Source organism: Ovis aries, chromosome 4 (genome assembly GCF_016772045.2).
Source record: "Ovis aries strain OAR_USU_Benz2616 breed Rambouillet chromosome 4, ARS-UI_Ramb_v3.0, whole genome shotgun sequence".
Classification (NCBI taxonomy): Eukaryota; Metazoa; Chordata; class Mammalia; order Artiodactyla; family Bovidae; genus Ovis; species Ovis aries.
The window spans coordinates 8,300,089-8,316,251 of NC_056057.1; the positions used below are offsets into that span (position 1 = coordinate 8,300,089).

The 16,163-nt window shown below is 45.6% G+C and overlaps 1 protein-coding gene across 1 annotated transcript in view; it reads right to left on the reverse strand.

The window, feature by feature from the left end:
* The window catches only part of ABCA13 (ATP binding cassette subfamily A member 13), a 393,578-nt gene that overhangs the window by 308,467 nt on the left and 68,948 nt on the right, over window positions 1-16,163 (reverse strand). The window contains exons 17-20 of the mRNA XM_042248365.1: window positions 11,351-16,123; window positions 8,386-10,161; window positions 6,488-6,597; window positions 986-1,104 (exon numbers count right to left, since the gene is read on the reverse strand). Coding sequence (XP_042104299.1) covers window positions 986-1,104; window positions 6,488-6,597; window positions 8,386-10,161; window positions 11,351-16,123 — 6,778 coding nt within the window. The remainder of the gene's footprint in view (window positions 1-985; window positions 1,105-6,487; window positions 6,598-8,385; window positions 10,162-11,350; window positions 16,124-16,163) is intronic.

A 16,163-nucleotide genomic window follows, 5' to 3' on the forward strand; every position in this document is an offset into this window, starting at 1 on the left:
TCAAAAGATGGTGCTAAGGCTGAGAGAACACATTATATTTTAATAACGCTTCTAAATATCTTTCTCAAAACTGCCACTGATCACTCTCACAAAGGAAAGTCATGAATTGTTCAGATGATCAGAGAACTAACAAATGTGTGTTCCAAGCAAGTTAAATGTGAAGAATTCTGAGGCGTCACAGTCGAGAGGCCTGGGCTCTGAGTCCCTGCCTTGGGGTTCCCTGGGCACAAACGAACTTCTCTACATGTGATCTGAGCACCAAAATGCAAGTCCCCTAAAGAGGCCACCACACGGAACCTCTGAATTGTGGAGCAAGGAAGACGAGAAGCCTGGGACCATCAGTGTTCAGAGCGTGAGGCCTTAGCCGGAGTCTTGTCCATCTGAGGCCTGGGGAGGGTGGGGTTGGGCGGTCCATCAGACCAGACTATTCGCTTCCTCCTTTGTGGCAGAACTCACGCACACATGGCTTTTTTCCTCTGCCCCCATGTTCCTTCTGCCTGCCAGACTCTCGGCATGACCTACTCAAGCAGGCAGCATGATGTCACTGAACACAGGATGGGAAAGAGACCAGAAGTAGCATGCCCACTGTGCAGATAAAGGAGCGCAAACCTTCTCAGACAAGAGCAAAACATGCTAAACTAATTAGGAAGTGAGGAATCTTAAATGTTCAGTGTCTTTGTTTTCAACTTTATTTTACCATATATAACTGGATTCTTAATGATGTCTATGTTTAAGAACCAGCCTGCAAAACTCTCAAACATTTAACAACCAGCTGTGCCAAGCCTGTGCCAGCCACTCAAGCAGCAGCTGGAAGACCTGGGGGAGGAGGTGTGCACACCCAGTCTGCAGCCCTGACTCCCCACACAGCTCTGCACCATGGTCTCTTGTCTTTAGGACCAAGCCAGCAAGCCTGGAACAGGAAACTGTCCTGCACAGGCCAGTCATAAGGAATAGGAAGGTCTCTGAGACATCAAGGATGCCAAACCTGGTAGTGGTCGTGCACCAGAGCGACACCTCGCAGGGCAGATAACAGTAGAAGCCTCGCCACGCTCTGCTCACAGTGCAGAGCGGCACACAATACGTCCTTCATCAGAGAGTGGTTTTCTGCAGAGGAAACACGTAGAGAAGCCATCAGTATGCAGTTCTCCCCAGCTCTCACAAAGGCACCGTTTAAAGGTTCAAAATGACTCAGATTCATAAAGAATTCTAACACTACCAGAAATGAGGGGGACGCTGCTCCTTTTGATCTCAAATGCAACGAAATAAACCCAGTTTTATTCTGGTCTAACTGAAAGTATAAAAGTTAAGATCTTTCTTCCCGGCATCAAACGGCCCCCTCTTCGCACCCCTTGGGCAACGTGCCCCCGGCCCCCAATTTGCCCAGGACAGTCTTGGTTTTCACCAACGGGCCTGGAATAGCAACAAGTAGAAGGGCCTCAGTGTGAAGGTGCATCTCTCGCTTGCTTGAGCTCTCTTGCTCACACATGCGTGCACACGCGCGCACGCACGCACACACACACACACAGGATGGACGGCAGGCCCCTACCCTCCACCCTTTGGATGAGGCATCCTGGGAGTACCACCTGGCTCCTCACAAACCCCACTGTCAGTCACACTCAACACCTCTGGACACTGTGCCTTGTCCAGAGCCCCCAGGTCATGCCCAGCACAGGGCAACACCCTGACAGGCCTGTCCCTCGCCACTCCCTCCCCGCAACTCGCCTCCACCCTGGACCACACGCTCTTCCTAAAGCAGGCAGCTGGTGAAGGAACCTGTGGCTCCATCTCACTCGCTCTCGGCTTCTTCCCAAGGCTCCTGACCTCTTGTCTTCTCAGGACTACATGTGCCTTGCCTCCCGGCTGCTCTCAACCTTGCCCAGCGCAGCCTCGCGACCCACCCTGCGGAATCACGGAGGGCTCCACTGCGCATGCGCAAACCTAGTGCATCCGCAGGCCTGCAGCCCCTGGCTTCACACGTGCTTCTGTGTCTTCACCTTACAGAAGATGAAATGTGCCCTCACGAATAACAAAACTTCTGTCATTTTCACATGGGGGGGGGGGTGGGAAGCAACAGTCCTGCTTCTTACACTTTTTACATTGTTTCTCAAAAATTCTTTTTTTTAAATGGTTTTGAACTGCAGAGGAAGTAGAGTGCATAGAATAAACCCAAATACTTTCCCAAAAGCAGACCACCCAGGGCCACCTTAGTTTATATTTTCTCATTAATCTTGCTATTTCTCTGATTTTGAAACCCAACATATTATTGTTAAAAATACAAGTAATCTCTTATTAAAATGGAAAATGAATAAGGTAAGGTACATGAAGCATCCAGCATGCATCTTTGAGGACAGATGTGTGTGTGCTTAGTCACTCAGTCGTGTCTGATGCTTTGTGACCCCACCAGGCTCCTCTGTCCCTGGGATTCTCCAGGCAAGAATGCTGGAGTGGGTTGCCATTTCCTCCTCCAGGGGATCTTCCCAACCCTAGGGTTGAATCCAAGTTTCCTGCAATGCAAGCGGATTCTTTACCGTCAGAGCCACCAGGGAAGCCTTGAGAACAAATGGACCCTCTGTTTTGGAGATGTAGCTGCCCCACCACTGACACTGTCCTGCAGCTGCCCAGGAGGCTCGGAAATGCTAGCCTCTGTCCCCTACCTCCCAGGCCCATTCCTGCGGCACCTCACTTGGCCTCTGCAGACCTGCCCCCTCGAACCAGTCCTGGCTCTTCCCACCTGCTCTTGGCATTCTTCCAGCATTTGGTCACATCAGGCCACCCTCCTGCCTGGCACATCTCCCTGTCCATACCCTCTTCTCTGTTTGGTCAGCCCTTCTGTGCTTCTCCACTGAAGAGGGACTCTGACTTCTCCCCCACACCCCAGGCCCTGGGCAAGTCACTCACACTCTCTGGACCTTTGTTTGCCACTTTGGGAAACCAGATCAAACCAAGTCAAAGGTGACTACGAGGTCCCTTTTGGTTTAAGAGCTGTCAAACTACACACCCTGTTCCCAGGCAGACTTTTCTAATGTATTTCACGAACTAGATCCAAAGGACAAAAATGTTACTTTCCTCATGGTGTTGCTGAACTTAACTCTGTGATACACAAATCACTACTTCATTGTCAACAGTCATTGTAACAGATCTGACTGTATTCCCTCTGTGTGACAGAAGAGGACGACTTGCCCATTTTGGCCCATTCTACCCCAACACCCTATTGGCTGGCGTTTGTAACTTCTCTGGGCCTGTCACTACAGAATGGAGTGACAACTTAATAAGGAAAGTGGAGATGAAGTTTGAATGATAGTCATGCTTAAGTATGACATGCTTGGGTTTTCTTGAAATGAAATATAAAAATTAGAAATTAATCTTCAGTAATGAAGTGACTCAAGTATGCTATATTAATTTAGCAAATGCAGTACAGAATGCCAAAATACATATAAATTCAGGTATTGATGAATGCTTAATTCATTTAAAAGCCATTACATTAGCTGCCTATAAAACAGTGAAATAATTATGCTTTAAAGTGTGGCTGGGTTCACTATGTCAGATAAGCAACCACATTTTAGAGTGCAAGCTCTGCATGTGAAAATATCTGTCAGCCACCCAAAGGGGAGCCGAGGTGCATAACACAGCATCAGTAACACTCATAACATCTCTAACTGGAAAAACAGATTTTCTTTAAAAAAATAAATAAATAAACCTACATGACAACTGGGATTTCATTTATAAAATGAATTCACCTTGCCTCCCCGACCAGCCTCACTCCTCCCCTGCTCTGTCACTGAAAGATTCATCGATTCTTGGGTTTAAGAAGGTATTACAAAAGAGAGGTGAGTGAGTGGATCAAAGCTAAGCCTGTGTTTTTTGCTACAAACAGCTCTTTGTAAGCTGTGGGATGATGTCCCGACAGTGGGCGAGGTCACCCATACTCAACCTGCCCTCTTAACAGAATGTAGGAGCAGGGCTAGTCCATGCCAGGCACCCATGTGTCCGTGCCTCACTGATTTCATCTTCTCACTTGGAAATAGCTACGAGCTCCAGCCTCTGTGTCCAGCTCAGGGCGTCCCTCAGCCTGCCTGTGTCTACAGGCACTGGACCCCAGCCCATTTGGTCTGGAAGCCCTGGTCCTTCCCCTACCCCAGCCACCATGATTCAACTTAATGTGAGATCAAAGTTGATATCTTCCCTGGTGGCTCAGATGGCAAAGAATCTGCCAACAATGCAGGAGACCCGGACTTGATGCCTGGTTCTGGAAGATCCCCTGGAGGAGGAAAGGGCAACCCACCAGAGTATTCTTGCCTGGAGAATCACATGGACAGAGGAGCCTAGCGGGCTGCGTCCATGAGGTTGCCAAGTTGGATACGACTGAGCAACTAACACTAACACTCGACACGGTGGGTCCTGCCCCAAACGAGCCTCTCCTCCCAAAGCCCCAGGCTCTGCTGCCCACACCCTTAGTCAGCCACCCCCCACAGGCCCTAGATCATTGTCGGTGGTGTGCGTGGCCACGCCTGCACTGAGCCCCGAGCAACCTCTGCAGGGTGTCCTCCAATGCCACACAGCCACGCAGGGACACCTGGGCCCGGGCACTGCCTGCCAGGGCCACATGTTCCCTCCAGGATGTCAGCGCAAAATTCACAGACCACGCTCATGCAGGAGTCCTAGGGGACAGAGACTTGAGCCCAAGAGGGCCGCTGACATGTGCTCATTCACTCACCAAGCATCTGCCAGCGGCTGCCGGCTCCAGTCCCCACGTGCAAATGCAATCACAAGGAGCCCATGAGCTCACTTCCCAGAGGGACAGCTAAGGGGCCTGACACAGGGCCACCGAACCCAGGCAGGGGCGCCAAGAAGAGCTTCCCAGAGGACATAACACCGCACCTGAGAATAATCATCTAAGTAATAACAGTCATCAGAGAGCAAGTCAGGAGGAGGCAGCAGTGTGAGACAAGGTGTCGGGTCCACCTGGGATGACAGGAGGGTGCAGAGCTGGCCTGGCAGGCTCCACGCAGGACCCAGGGCTCACAGCCTGCTCCACTGACCCCGGCTCCTCTCTTCTCCTGATCAGCCCACCTTGGCTTCCCTGTGTCCTCCTCTGGGCTCACACCCACCTCCCCAACATCCCTGACACCATTGCTGTCAAGAACTTTAGGCCCGACTGCACCAAGAGTGCTGTGTGCTGGTTGAGGTAGTCTTTGCGTGGTTGAGACTGTGCTTCCAACGCAGGGGCACAGGCTCCATCCCTGGTTAGAGAACTAAGAGTCCACACGCAGCAGAAAGTGTGACAGTGTTAGTCGTTCAGTCGTGTCCAAATCTTTGTGACCCCATGGACCGTATCCCGCCAGACTGCTCTGTCCATGGGATTCTCCAGGCAAGAACACTGGAGTGGGTTGCCATTCCCTTCTCCAGGGGATCTTCCCAACTAAGATATCGAACCCAGGTCTCCTGCATTGCAGGCAGATTCTTTACCATTTGAGCCACAAAGGAATGTGGCCAAAAAACCATTTTTATAATTAAAAAGAGGTCTGGGTGCAGCCTCATTTAGGAGCCTACGCGTGAAAAAGCAGCAACATGCACGCGTGGGTGAGATACACTCCAGCAGCACTGTGCAGTCCACGGTCCAAAAGTGCTCTGAGGCCAGTGTTCATGTCATGGGAAGAGATCTAAAAACCACCGAGGAGCCCTATGAGGCAGCTCGTGGTACTTTGCTTCCACAGTGGTATGCCAGGGAAATGTCCCTGAAATCTGTAGTAACGGATTTGCTAAGAAGGATGAATGAATTCATTTACAGTGTAAGTAGCAATGACTCACTGACACAGACTCTAGGCTGAGTATCATGGAGACAGAACTGAATGAGTAACAGATCCTGTTCTCAGTGAAGTAGCAAACAAATGCCGAGAGGTTCCAACAAACTTAAAGACAAGCACTCAGTGCCAGGACTTTGGAGAAAGTGTTCCAGGAGTCGAGTCACTGCATGGAGCACCCAGCACCTGTAAGTAGAGTGATCTTCCACGCCAGGCACTGGGCACGCACAGGAGACGGAGACATGGTTGCTACCTTCAAAGAACATTGACTCGGGCAGAGGAAGGAGACTTAAGAAATAGGAGCCTTAATACCACATTAGATAGAGGTCAACTCAAGGTTACCACCAGCAAATGGGACACAAAGGGGATGCAGGCATTCCTCCTGGAAGAGATGCCCTGGCTCCAGCCAGAGGGCATGGCTGAAGTTCAGGCTGCAGAGACAGGGAAGCACATTCCACGAGCAGAGACATAGCCTGGAGGCAGAGCTTGGAGCAGGGAGGGGGATGTTCACCTTGGCTGGAGGTCACAGTGCTGGGGGCAAGGGGAGAGGGGGTCCTCAGGGTCTAGGGAACCCGGCAAGAAGGCTGCAGTTGAGCCCAAGAGTAGCTCAAGGGCATCCAAACATCTCATGGCCAGTTAAGCTCTGGAAACAAGTGGGGACCAACCTTCTCCCAAGAGCAGCTCACCTGCAAGGAGGACAAGCACACGCTGGGCCAGCATCTCCATCCTCCACAGGGTCACCACAGCATCCGGGGGCTTTGGGGACTGCAGGAAAGCCCGACAGGCATCCAAGACACTTGGGGGAAACAGATAAGAATATTAGACGTGAAAACCAGCTTCTCTGAGTGAGTGCCTGTGTAACACTCGTGAAAGAACCATCCCACTGCTGGGCCACTCACTCCGCAGACATCGGAGGACACAGCCGAGGAGACAGGAGGTCTCCTGTTTTCATTCAGAGCATCGTTTTGTCGCCAACAATCCTGGCATTCCCTCCCTACCAGTGGGGTTCTCTGTCTTAGACTTTTTGTATCTTCCTCATCAAGAAGGCAGTGATCAAAAGAAGTAAAGACAGGAGATGGCATCACCGACTCAGCGGACATGAGTTTGAGCAAGCTCCGGGAGATGGTGAAGGACAGGGAAGCCTGGCGTGCTGCAGTCCATGGGGTCGCAAAGAGTCACTGAGTGACTGAACAACAACAAAAAGACAGGGAAAAAATAGTGGAAGGAAGGAATCGCTAAAGTGGAACGAAACTGGGCACCGTGCCTTGGACGACCACACCCAGCCAGATCACAGCCCACTAGTTTCCGGTCTTGGGGCCACGGTGTAAAGCACCTCCATCAAGGACTGGACACTTCGGGGTGAAAGCCAGGACTGGTGGGGAACAGGGGTTGTCGGAATCACCTCCAGCTCAAATAAAAATTCGGAGACAAGTGTCAAGTCCAAGTTTAGGATCAGAAACAGTGAGGCTCTCAAAGCCAGCATTCAAATTCCAAGGCACTGCTATTAATAGTTCTTCGTGCCAGGAAACACCTGCTTCACTATCCAAGGAGACCCTTCCAACTTTTTAAAAAGGAATGGATTCAAGGTGCAGCCCTGTGGCAACAGAGCTAGAGGAGAGCAGGTCAGGCTGTCTGGCAGGTGAGTGAGGGTTCACTTTCCATCTCCCTTTGGGGCTTAGAGAAGCACCGGTACCGTGGACCCCACAGCCCACGGGAGCCGTGTGTCACACACAGAGAGGATGGGCTGGGGCAGAGCTGCTCTTGCCCACGTCCTTGGGCAGCAGACAGCCTCCAGAGCATGGCGGCCAAGAGCACTGGGCCCTCCAGGAACCTGCCATTCCCCTGACCCACCATTTGGGCTGGGCCGCTGGTACTTGGATGTGGGTCAACCACATGGTCTTGGATGGAATCTGAGGCGGGGTGAAATCTGGCCTTGTCCAGTGGGCAGTTACCACTGAAAGTGCAGACTTCTGTGTGACTTGAGTGGCCCCAAATCTCTATTTCCATATCAAGTAGCAGGACCCTTGGCTGCCAGAGCAGGGGACCAGAAAAGCCAGTCAGGTACCTAGTCTCGGGGTGTGTGAATACAACGAGGTTTTCACTTTTGGAAAAAAAAATCAATGGAACAATTTAGAATACATTCAAATCACATTTAAGTGCTGACTAGTCAAATAGCAAACAGGGACTGTGCTTGAATCATTCCTGTGGAAGCCAGTCTCAGAGGGAGAGGAAGGCTGAAATCAAAGACCACATCCCTGTGGTTCTTCCGTAAGTTACTCCAAAGCGTGACTGAGATGAGGTTGATCACCATTGTCAAGTAACTCCCTAGTTCTCTGCTGTTTCATGACAGGATTTCTCGCAAAAACAGGATCATGAGCTCTTTCCCTTTGTATCTCGAGAGAAATTATGAGTGGAATTTGGGTTAGAATATAAAAAGTCTGTTTAAAAAGTTCCTTATTTACAGGCACGTACTTATACTTACCCTGGATCAGTGTGATTCCCGCCTGCTTCTGTTTCATATTTACTACGGCAGGGGAGCGGGGGTGCGGGCAGACAGAATGAAACAAATTGGGTGTTTCGTTACCTTTGATCAATCAGTGAGACCCTCTGCCAGTATTCAACCAATGCGATCAATGCCTTCCGGTATTTCTCAAACCGTGACAATGGTTTAAGGACCTCAGGAATGTCAACCAGCTCTTTCTGGGTCTTCTCATGTGTTCCAGTGGTTGCATGAATAAAATTTTCAAGAAAAGGCTGAAGCAAAGTGCTCACAGAATGCGTCCACTGAGAGCTGTTGAAGAGAAGCTCCTTCTTCACGAGAGCTATTTTACTCAGCAGGGTCTGGATGGCTTCTTGGAGTTGCTCCTCAGTCACATTCTGAATCCAAGAGGTGTTAAAAAGTGGAGCTTCACGCGAGGCCTCTGCCACGGTCGTGATGAGTTTCAAAAGGTCATTTGGATGCGGAGCCAATGTCAGCAACAGATTAAAAACATCCCTGGGGTCCTTCCCTGTGTCATTCCAAAGTGTGACTGAGATGAGGTTGATCACTATTCTCAAGTAGCTCCCTAGTTCTGTCCTGTTTCGTGACAGGATTTCACGGAGAAACAGGATCACTTCATGAGTTCTTTCCCACTTTGTATCTTGAGGGAAATTATGAGTGGAAATTGGGTTAGAATATAAGAAGTCTATGTGGCTGGTGATGTTATTTATAGGAACTAAGCAATCAAGGATTTCTTCCCATAAATTGACAGAATCCACAGAAAATATTTGGGACCCATTTTTAAATGCTGCCAGGAGTCGTTCTAGGTCTCCCAAATTGATTTTCACAGAAGTTAAAAAGTCAGCTATTTCTTCCCTAATATCGTAAAGATCTTTGGACTGGTTCATGTAGGTGAATATGCCAGATGACATATTGAGGATATCTGAGTCTTGGGAAATATTAGGCTTAACTCCGATCATCCCAAAGGCCAAGTCAAGAAATGGCATCAACAAGTCATCTATATTTTCAAATATTAAATGATCTGCCTTTTTTAAAGTAATCATTTCATTGACAACATTTCGAACACTTTGTAGCAAAAGAAAATAAAGAGTGTCAAAGAATTTCATGGTGTCGTTGGCAGTGGAAAGGAGATGAGTTTGAGACATAGTGGCCACCTTTCTTGCGATTTTCTTGGCTACGTTAAGAAATTCCACAGAGGAGGTGACTGACGTGGCAAGACGTCTCATCTCTACACCACCGTCGGCCAGCATGGTCAGAGTGTCAGACATTTCCAAGAGTGGGCCAAGGGTACAGTTCTCTCCACCTGCTCCTGAGATAACACCCAGTAAGTGCCTGGTAATTTCTAATGTTGCTCTGTTTCTTAGGGGGAATGAATTGTTTACAAAGGAAAGCAAATCAGTTAGATTTGCAAGTATAACTTCCTGGAGGGAAGGGTACAGCACACGGAAGTCCTTAACAGGAGAGCTTAAAAGAGTGTCCATGAAATGTGCTATCACCATGGAAGTTTCTCTCACGAGGTGAAGAGCTGACTGGAGATGTTGATTGAGTTTGAAAAGGTCCTCAGAACTGTTCATATGGGAAAGCAGCTGATTGAGCACCATAAGAAACTCCAGATTATTTTCAGTCTCCTTTTTCATTGATGTTTCCCTTAGAAGAGTGTGGAATAAATCTCCCAGGAGCTGCAGTCCTTGATGATTGTCAAAATATAATTCTCCATCGTCTAACGTAAATGAGTTCTTTATTAGATGATACACCGTCTCCTTTAAAGTTGAAAAAGCGTTCACCAATCTTTCTTCTTTCATGGAGGTGAAAAAATGATCGAGTTTCAAATTTTCTAGAATTTTATCCTTTGGAACAAAACTGTAAATATATATTTTTTTAATTTCATGTTTAGTAATGAAAAGAGTGAAAACTTACACAGTGGACCCTTGAACAATCGAAAGTTTATGGGCACTAACCCTCCACATAGATTAAAAACTGCGTCTGCCATTCCCCCACCCATGGATTCACCCAACCGTGGGTCAGATAGTGCTGTAGCACGTATTTACTGAAAAAAATCCAGGTATAACTGGGCTCATGAGGTTGTTCAAGTGTGAACTATAGCGATTTCTTGGAGGCTTTATAATAGTATTATAGGTGGAGAATCCCAGGGATGGCGGAGCCTGGTGGGCTGCCGTCTATGGGGTCGCACAGAGTCAGACACGACTGAAGCGACTTAGCAGCAGCATAGGAGGATAATACTGAAAAATTGAAATGCTACAATACATTCCAGATGAAAATTAATATTTTGTTGCCAAATAATGAAAAGAGTGGGTGGATTTTATGTATTGATCCATTGCAAAGCCTCAAACCCAACAACTTAAAGAGCCATGCACTTTTGCCTTTAGAAAGGAAAGGAACATCAAATGGGACTCTCAGGGTAGGAGGGAACATCCTTCTGAACATCCCAAGTCCTGGCAAGCTGCTTGGCTTGGTGGCAGCTAGCTGGGCCACGTGACAGCCCCAGAGCCCTCTCTGGTGTGTTTCTGGTTTGCTGGGCTTCACAGGGGGTCCACTTATGAGAGTCAGGATGCCCACATTGTATCATTGTAAACACTAAGGTAGGTGCTGCTTAGGGAGATTTGTCAGATGTGACTAAAGACCCAGTCAGTGCAAAGGCATGTTGCCCTGGAAAGGCTGACTTCATAGACGGAGGGTCTTTGAGAGGGTTAGGACCTCCTGGGCTCTAACGGGTGGGAGGTTGGACATGTCCTGGACTGGACACATCCCATCACCCCCTGACCAGCCCCTATGGATGGGAACCTGCAGCCCCTGTCTGTGGGACTCCAGCTTATTTCCTAATAAAACATAATACTATGATATACACATTTGTATATAGGTTTATTAGTTAGATGACAATCATCAAAGATTCTTTACCTTGGTTTTTCCAAAATGTTCATTAAGACAAAATTCACTTCAAAGATCATTCCAAGGTTTCATAGAAGTTCCAGGAAATAAACTGGATTGTAATGTACAACTACAGGTGCTCTACAAGCAAAAATAAACTCACCTCATCTCTGCAAAGAGATCTTTGTGGATGTCTTTTAGCAGAAGAAATATTTTGTTCCCAGAATTTTCCTTTAGTAAAAAGAAGAATGTTTTCAAAAGCTGTTCCATGAAACCCACTCTGCTTCTTGGAGGGAGAACGAGTCTCTCACCATTTTCTGACTGTGTGCGGTTCAAGACGAGGTTAATGAGATTCATTATTTGAAGGTCAGTATCACTTAAGTTCAAGGCTGCTCCTTGAGAACGCTCAGCTAAGTTATTGATTGAATTAATTAGGAAGCTTTCAAAAAGCAGCTGAACAAATGAGAAATTAGTTAGCTGTTCTTGACTTGGCAGACGAGTAAGAAGGGCAACATCAAAATTACCTTCTCTAGAAACATTTTTGAGATAACCCAAAAAGGTAGCAATGTCTTTAGTCACCAAAGCGATATCATCAGTTGAACTCTTGTTAGCCAAAAGAAGAAATAATGTTTGTATCATTTTGGAGTAATCTTCATTTGCAAATTTATGAAACCAGTTTTTTATGACCAGTAAAAAATCTTCAATAATTTCTAATGTCTTCAATGATGATAAATCCAGGCTTTCCAAAAAATGGGCTAGTGGTAAGGGTATGTTTTGAAGAGCCACTGAATTAGTCCTTTGCATCACTTTGTCAATTTCAGAATATAGGGGTCTGATACTAAAATTATGGGTTAGATCTTTCATGATTTGTTGAAACTCAAGCCATTGTTTTTCCAAGTTGTAAGCTGCTTCGCTTTTCTTAATAAAATATGTTAATGCTTCTAAACTACTGCCTGTGAGGTTTGCATTCAGCAATGCCATGAACGGAGAAACTAGCGAATTGGTGCTGTTTACCAGGTTCTCCTTCCTAGAAAGAAAGTCTATTATCCTTTTCAAATGAAAGAAAATATTATACCAAACAGATATTTCTGCTCCTTCATCCACATTAAGAACCTTGTTTAAACTAACTAGTTTTTCAAGAAGGTTTTCATCTGATGTGACTTTTGTAAAGTTGAAGTTTTTAAATTTTTCTATGATTGGCAAAGCGACTTGCTTTATAAGATGACCAGGACAGAGCTCAGAGATGCTGCCACTGCTCTGATTTCCAGAAAGTGGGACAAATGGTAACACCTTATGCCAAAACTCTTGCACAGATTTCACAAGTGAAGTTTTAACATGGAAAACTTCACACAGCTCTAGAAGAATGGAACTCCAGTCCATTAGTTCATGAATCACACAGGCTACTTTCCTAGTTATTTCCATCTGTGAGCTTTCATTCAAACATTGTGAATCATCACCATGGGGAGACAGGTGGAGGTGGTCAAGGATACTGGCTACTTTGCTATAAAAGGAAGATGTGAGCTCATGGGCATTACAGGCGTCTGATTTTGGGTTCTGCTGAAACCCAGAAGTTGTATGATTCCAGCACCAAAACACAGGAAGACAAGTTAATGTCTCTGAAAGGATGCCCGGTTGAGCTGATACTAATTCAATTGTGTCCATGAGAGTTTTTATCGCAGCAGTGAAGTCTTCCTTGGTGACATCTGAAAGGTGTATGCCATGGAGGAGTGTGAAGTTATAGACATCCCTGAGGGCCTCTGTGATGTTTTTGTGGCCCATGCCCCGCAGGAGCCTCATGGCATGAGGGAGCATGTAGTACGCATCCACCATGGCATCAGCAGCCTTTTTAGGAAGCAGACGTGAGAGCCTCAGCAGGTGGTTAATACTCCAAGAATGTGAGCTGTCGACAAATTTTTCCATTAAGTCAACAAAGAAGCCGATCCCCAAATTGCTAGCACCTAACCTGCTGATGCTCTTAGAGAAATCCATCATGCTTTCACTAATATGTTCAAGCTGATCTACTAGCAAGTATATGTCTGTTTTCTTGACAGTACGCAGGAGAGAAGTCATCTTCTTTAAAACTTGAAAGTCACCTGGCTCTTGTGGAACACTGTGATAAGTGGAGGGTGTTAGGGAGTTGAACAAATCCCTCATGAGTTGAATACTGAGACCCACAGCTTTCATTACTTCTTGAGAAATTATTTTGGATGAATTTTGGAGATCATGAGATAAATTGAAGGCAAGGTAACTAACTAACTGGTAAAATGAATTGCCTAAGCTGTGTATATCCTTTTCTTTTGGACTAGTAGCAATTATGTTTAAACTTTTTTCAGTTTTATAAGAGGTGTTATTTTCCAGGTTGTTAGGGGAAGTATCTTTCACAAGATTTTGAATTTCCTTCCCCAGAGCTACTAATTGCAGCCAAATATTTTGAAATTGAAGAGGCATGTCATCTGACATGTTTATGGGTTTTAGAATTAATTCAGTAAAATGTGTCCAGTTAGATTGAGGTGCAAAATCAAAGTCTCTTGAGATGTTGTTGATAATCATCCTTACTTGGTTTGTGGAATCATTTAAAAGAGTTAATAAAATCTCAAAATGTGGTACCTCTTCTTTTCCAAAGACTGCAGTGAGTAGAACATTTAGAAAGTCAGTCACGTTTTTTAAGTAAACATTCACACAGTTTATATTTGACCTATTCAATGAGCAAGGCTCCATCATTATATTCAACATCCAAGTAACAAGCTTCAGAGTAAAGTTCAGTTTGTCTTTCCCATCTCTGAGACTCCGCAGAACACTGTGAAGATGGCCTTGTGAAAAACTGGAGTTATACACAGCACACAGGTGGTTTACAGTGCTGACCCACGTGGTACATCCTTTCAGTCTGCTAACTGTGTCCACAGAGGAAAACGTGGAATTCAACATGGCCAGAATGTGGAATGCCCTCTGGGAAGAATTTTCATACAATAAACCATCTTCCAAGATAAACTCAGTGACATTCTGGAAAACGTCAGCACAGGACAATAAATCTTGGTCGTGGGACATATTTTTAAGAAATAATACTGTGTCTCTTAGGTCATTGATGACACTTGTGAACTTTACTTCATAATTTGTGAGGTTCCTTAAGAGAAAGTGATTTATCAAATGTACACTTCTATCTATAGATGCTGAGGTGTTGCTCAACTCAATAAAAATGTTGAGCAGAGAATATAAAAACGCTCTGCTCGTGTTGGTATCCAATGGAAGTGACTTCAGCTGACTCAGGGTAGTTTCCATGGTAAAAAGGGATTTCTCTATTTGGTCCAGGTTAAGCAACTTTACTCGAACTAATCCATCACCTAGTGCTACCCAGAGATCCCTGAGATTCAGGAAATCATTCCAATCATGAAAGCCATCAGTTTGAGTTACATTCTTAAACAAATGTAAGATGAGTCTAGCAGGGTGATGGTTGGGGATTACCTCCTGACAGCTTTTAGGAATTTTCTCATCACTTTCCAGTTCATCCAAAAGCTGCTTGAGACCAACACGAAGAGGAGTGAAAACGTTCGTGTCCAGCTGAAATATCTGAGCTATGTGCCCACAGACCTCGGTCCACACGTGAAGCCACAAAGTGGTACAATGAAGACCTGTGAACTCGTGGAACTCACTGCCATCTGCGGAGAAGTTTGAAAGGATTTGTGCCCATGGGAGGATAAATGGAGACCCCTCATCTGGTGAATAATTTGCAGAAGAGATGCTTTTATTATCCAGAACAAAGCATTCATCACCCAGCAGGACCTCTGCTGAGCCATTAAAGAGTTGACTCACATACTGAAATACAGAATTACAAAACCTGTCATCCAGCATGAAGAGCTGCTTGAGACCTCTCAAAGTAGCATGGATGACTTCCATTGCAGGGCCCTCTGCGGACATCAGGGATTGGGCTTGAAGCTCCACAAATTTAAAAATGGAAAGCAATTGTTGACAGTAAGATACTTCAGAAATCCTCCCGAGGACCCCTGTTGTCTCGTATAAAAACGAAAATGCTTTGCTGATGTTTTGGAAATTAAATTGCTTTAGGATATCCAAAATGTGTTTTGAGATTTGCATAAGGAGAGAAAGCAAAGACTCTTTGCCCTGAATGTTCATGAATTTATACATATACTGGTGAAATGAAGAATAAATCTGCAGAAGTAAAGCTGAATCTTTGTCCTGGAAGACATGTAGATATACACAAGTCAAAATTTTCTCAATGTCTTGTTTTTGAGGTTCAGAAAGGGCTAAGAAAAGATTGGATGCATTCCTCATAGCATAAAGTGTGCCCACAGTTTCTGAGACTTGTTCCTGACTCAGAAATCCAAACTCATAGAGACTATTTATTATCACTTCAATTACACGAACAAAGTCCATTTTCATGGCTGGTGATTGAGGCCAATCTGAATGAAACAACTCGGAAAAGTTAAAGCTTTTCCTATGAATCATCTTATTTTCTGAATCAGAAAAATTTACAAGTGTAGGCAAGAGTCCCAGTTCAGCTCTCTTTCCTTTTGAAGCGCCATGCATCCAAAATGCCAGAAACCTGGGATTCATCCCCAGAAGTATTAATTCCACAAATCTCAAGATATTTATTGATTCCTTCCTTGTCCAGAAACTTTCATGAGTTTCTGTTTTTTCAATCATCTCTTTGCTGACTTCCGGAAGTTTCTGAGTATCCATGCCAGATACATCTCTCTCTAAACTTGCTGAATGATTTGGCCACAAATGACTTGTATTTAGAGTCATCTCAGGGACAGATGGGAGGTTATAGAATTTGAGAATACTGGATAAGTTGAATGGATTAGGCAATAATAATTTCTCCAAAAATTCCATAAATGATAAAAGGAAGTTTATTTGCTCATCTTTAAGGGTTTGCAACCTCTTTTCCATCACGAGAAGTTCCTTTGTATAATTTAAGACCCTACAATATTAACAGAACCGATTCAGTATCAGAAAAAAAT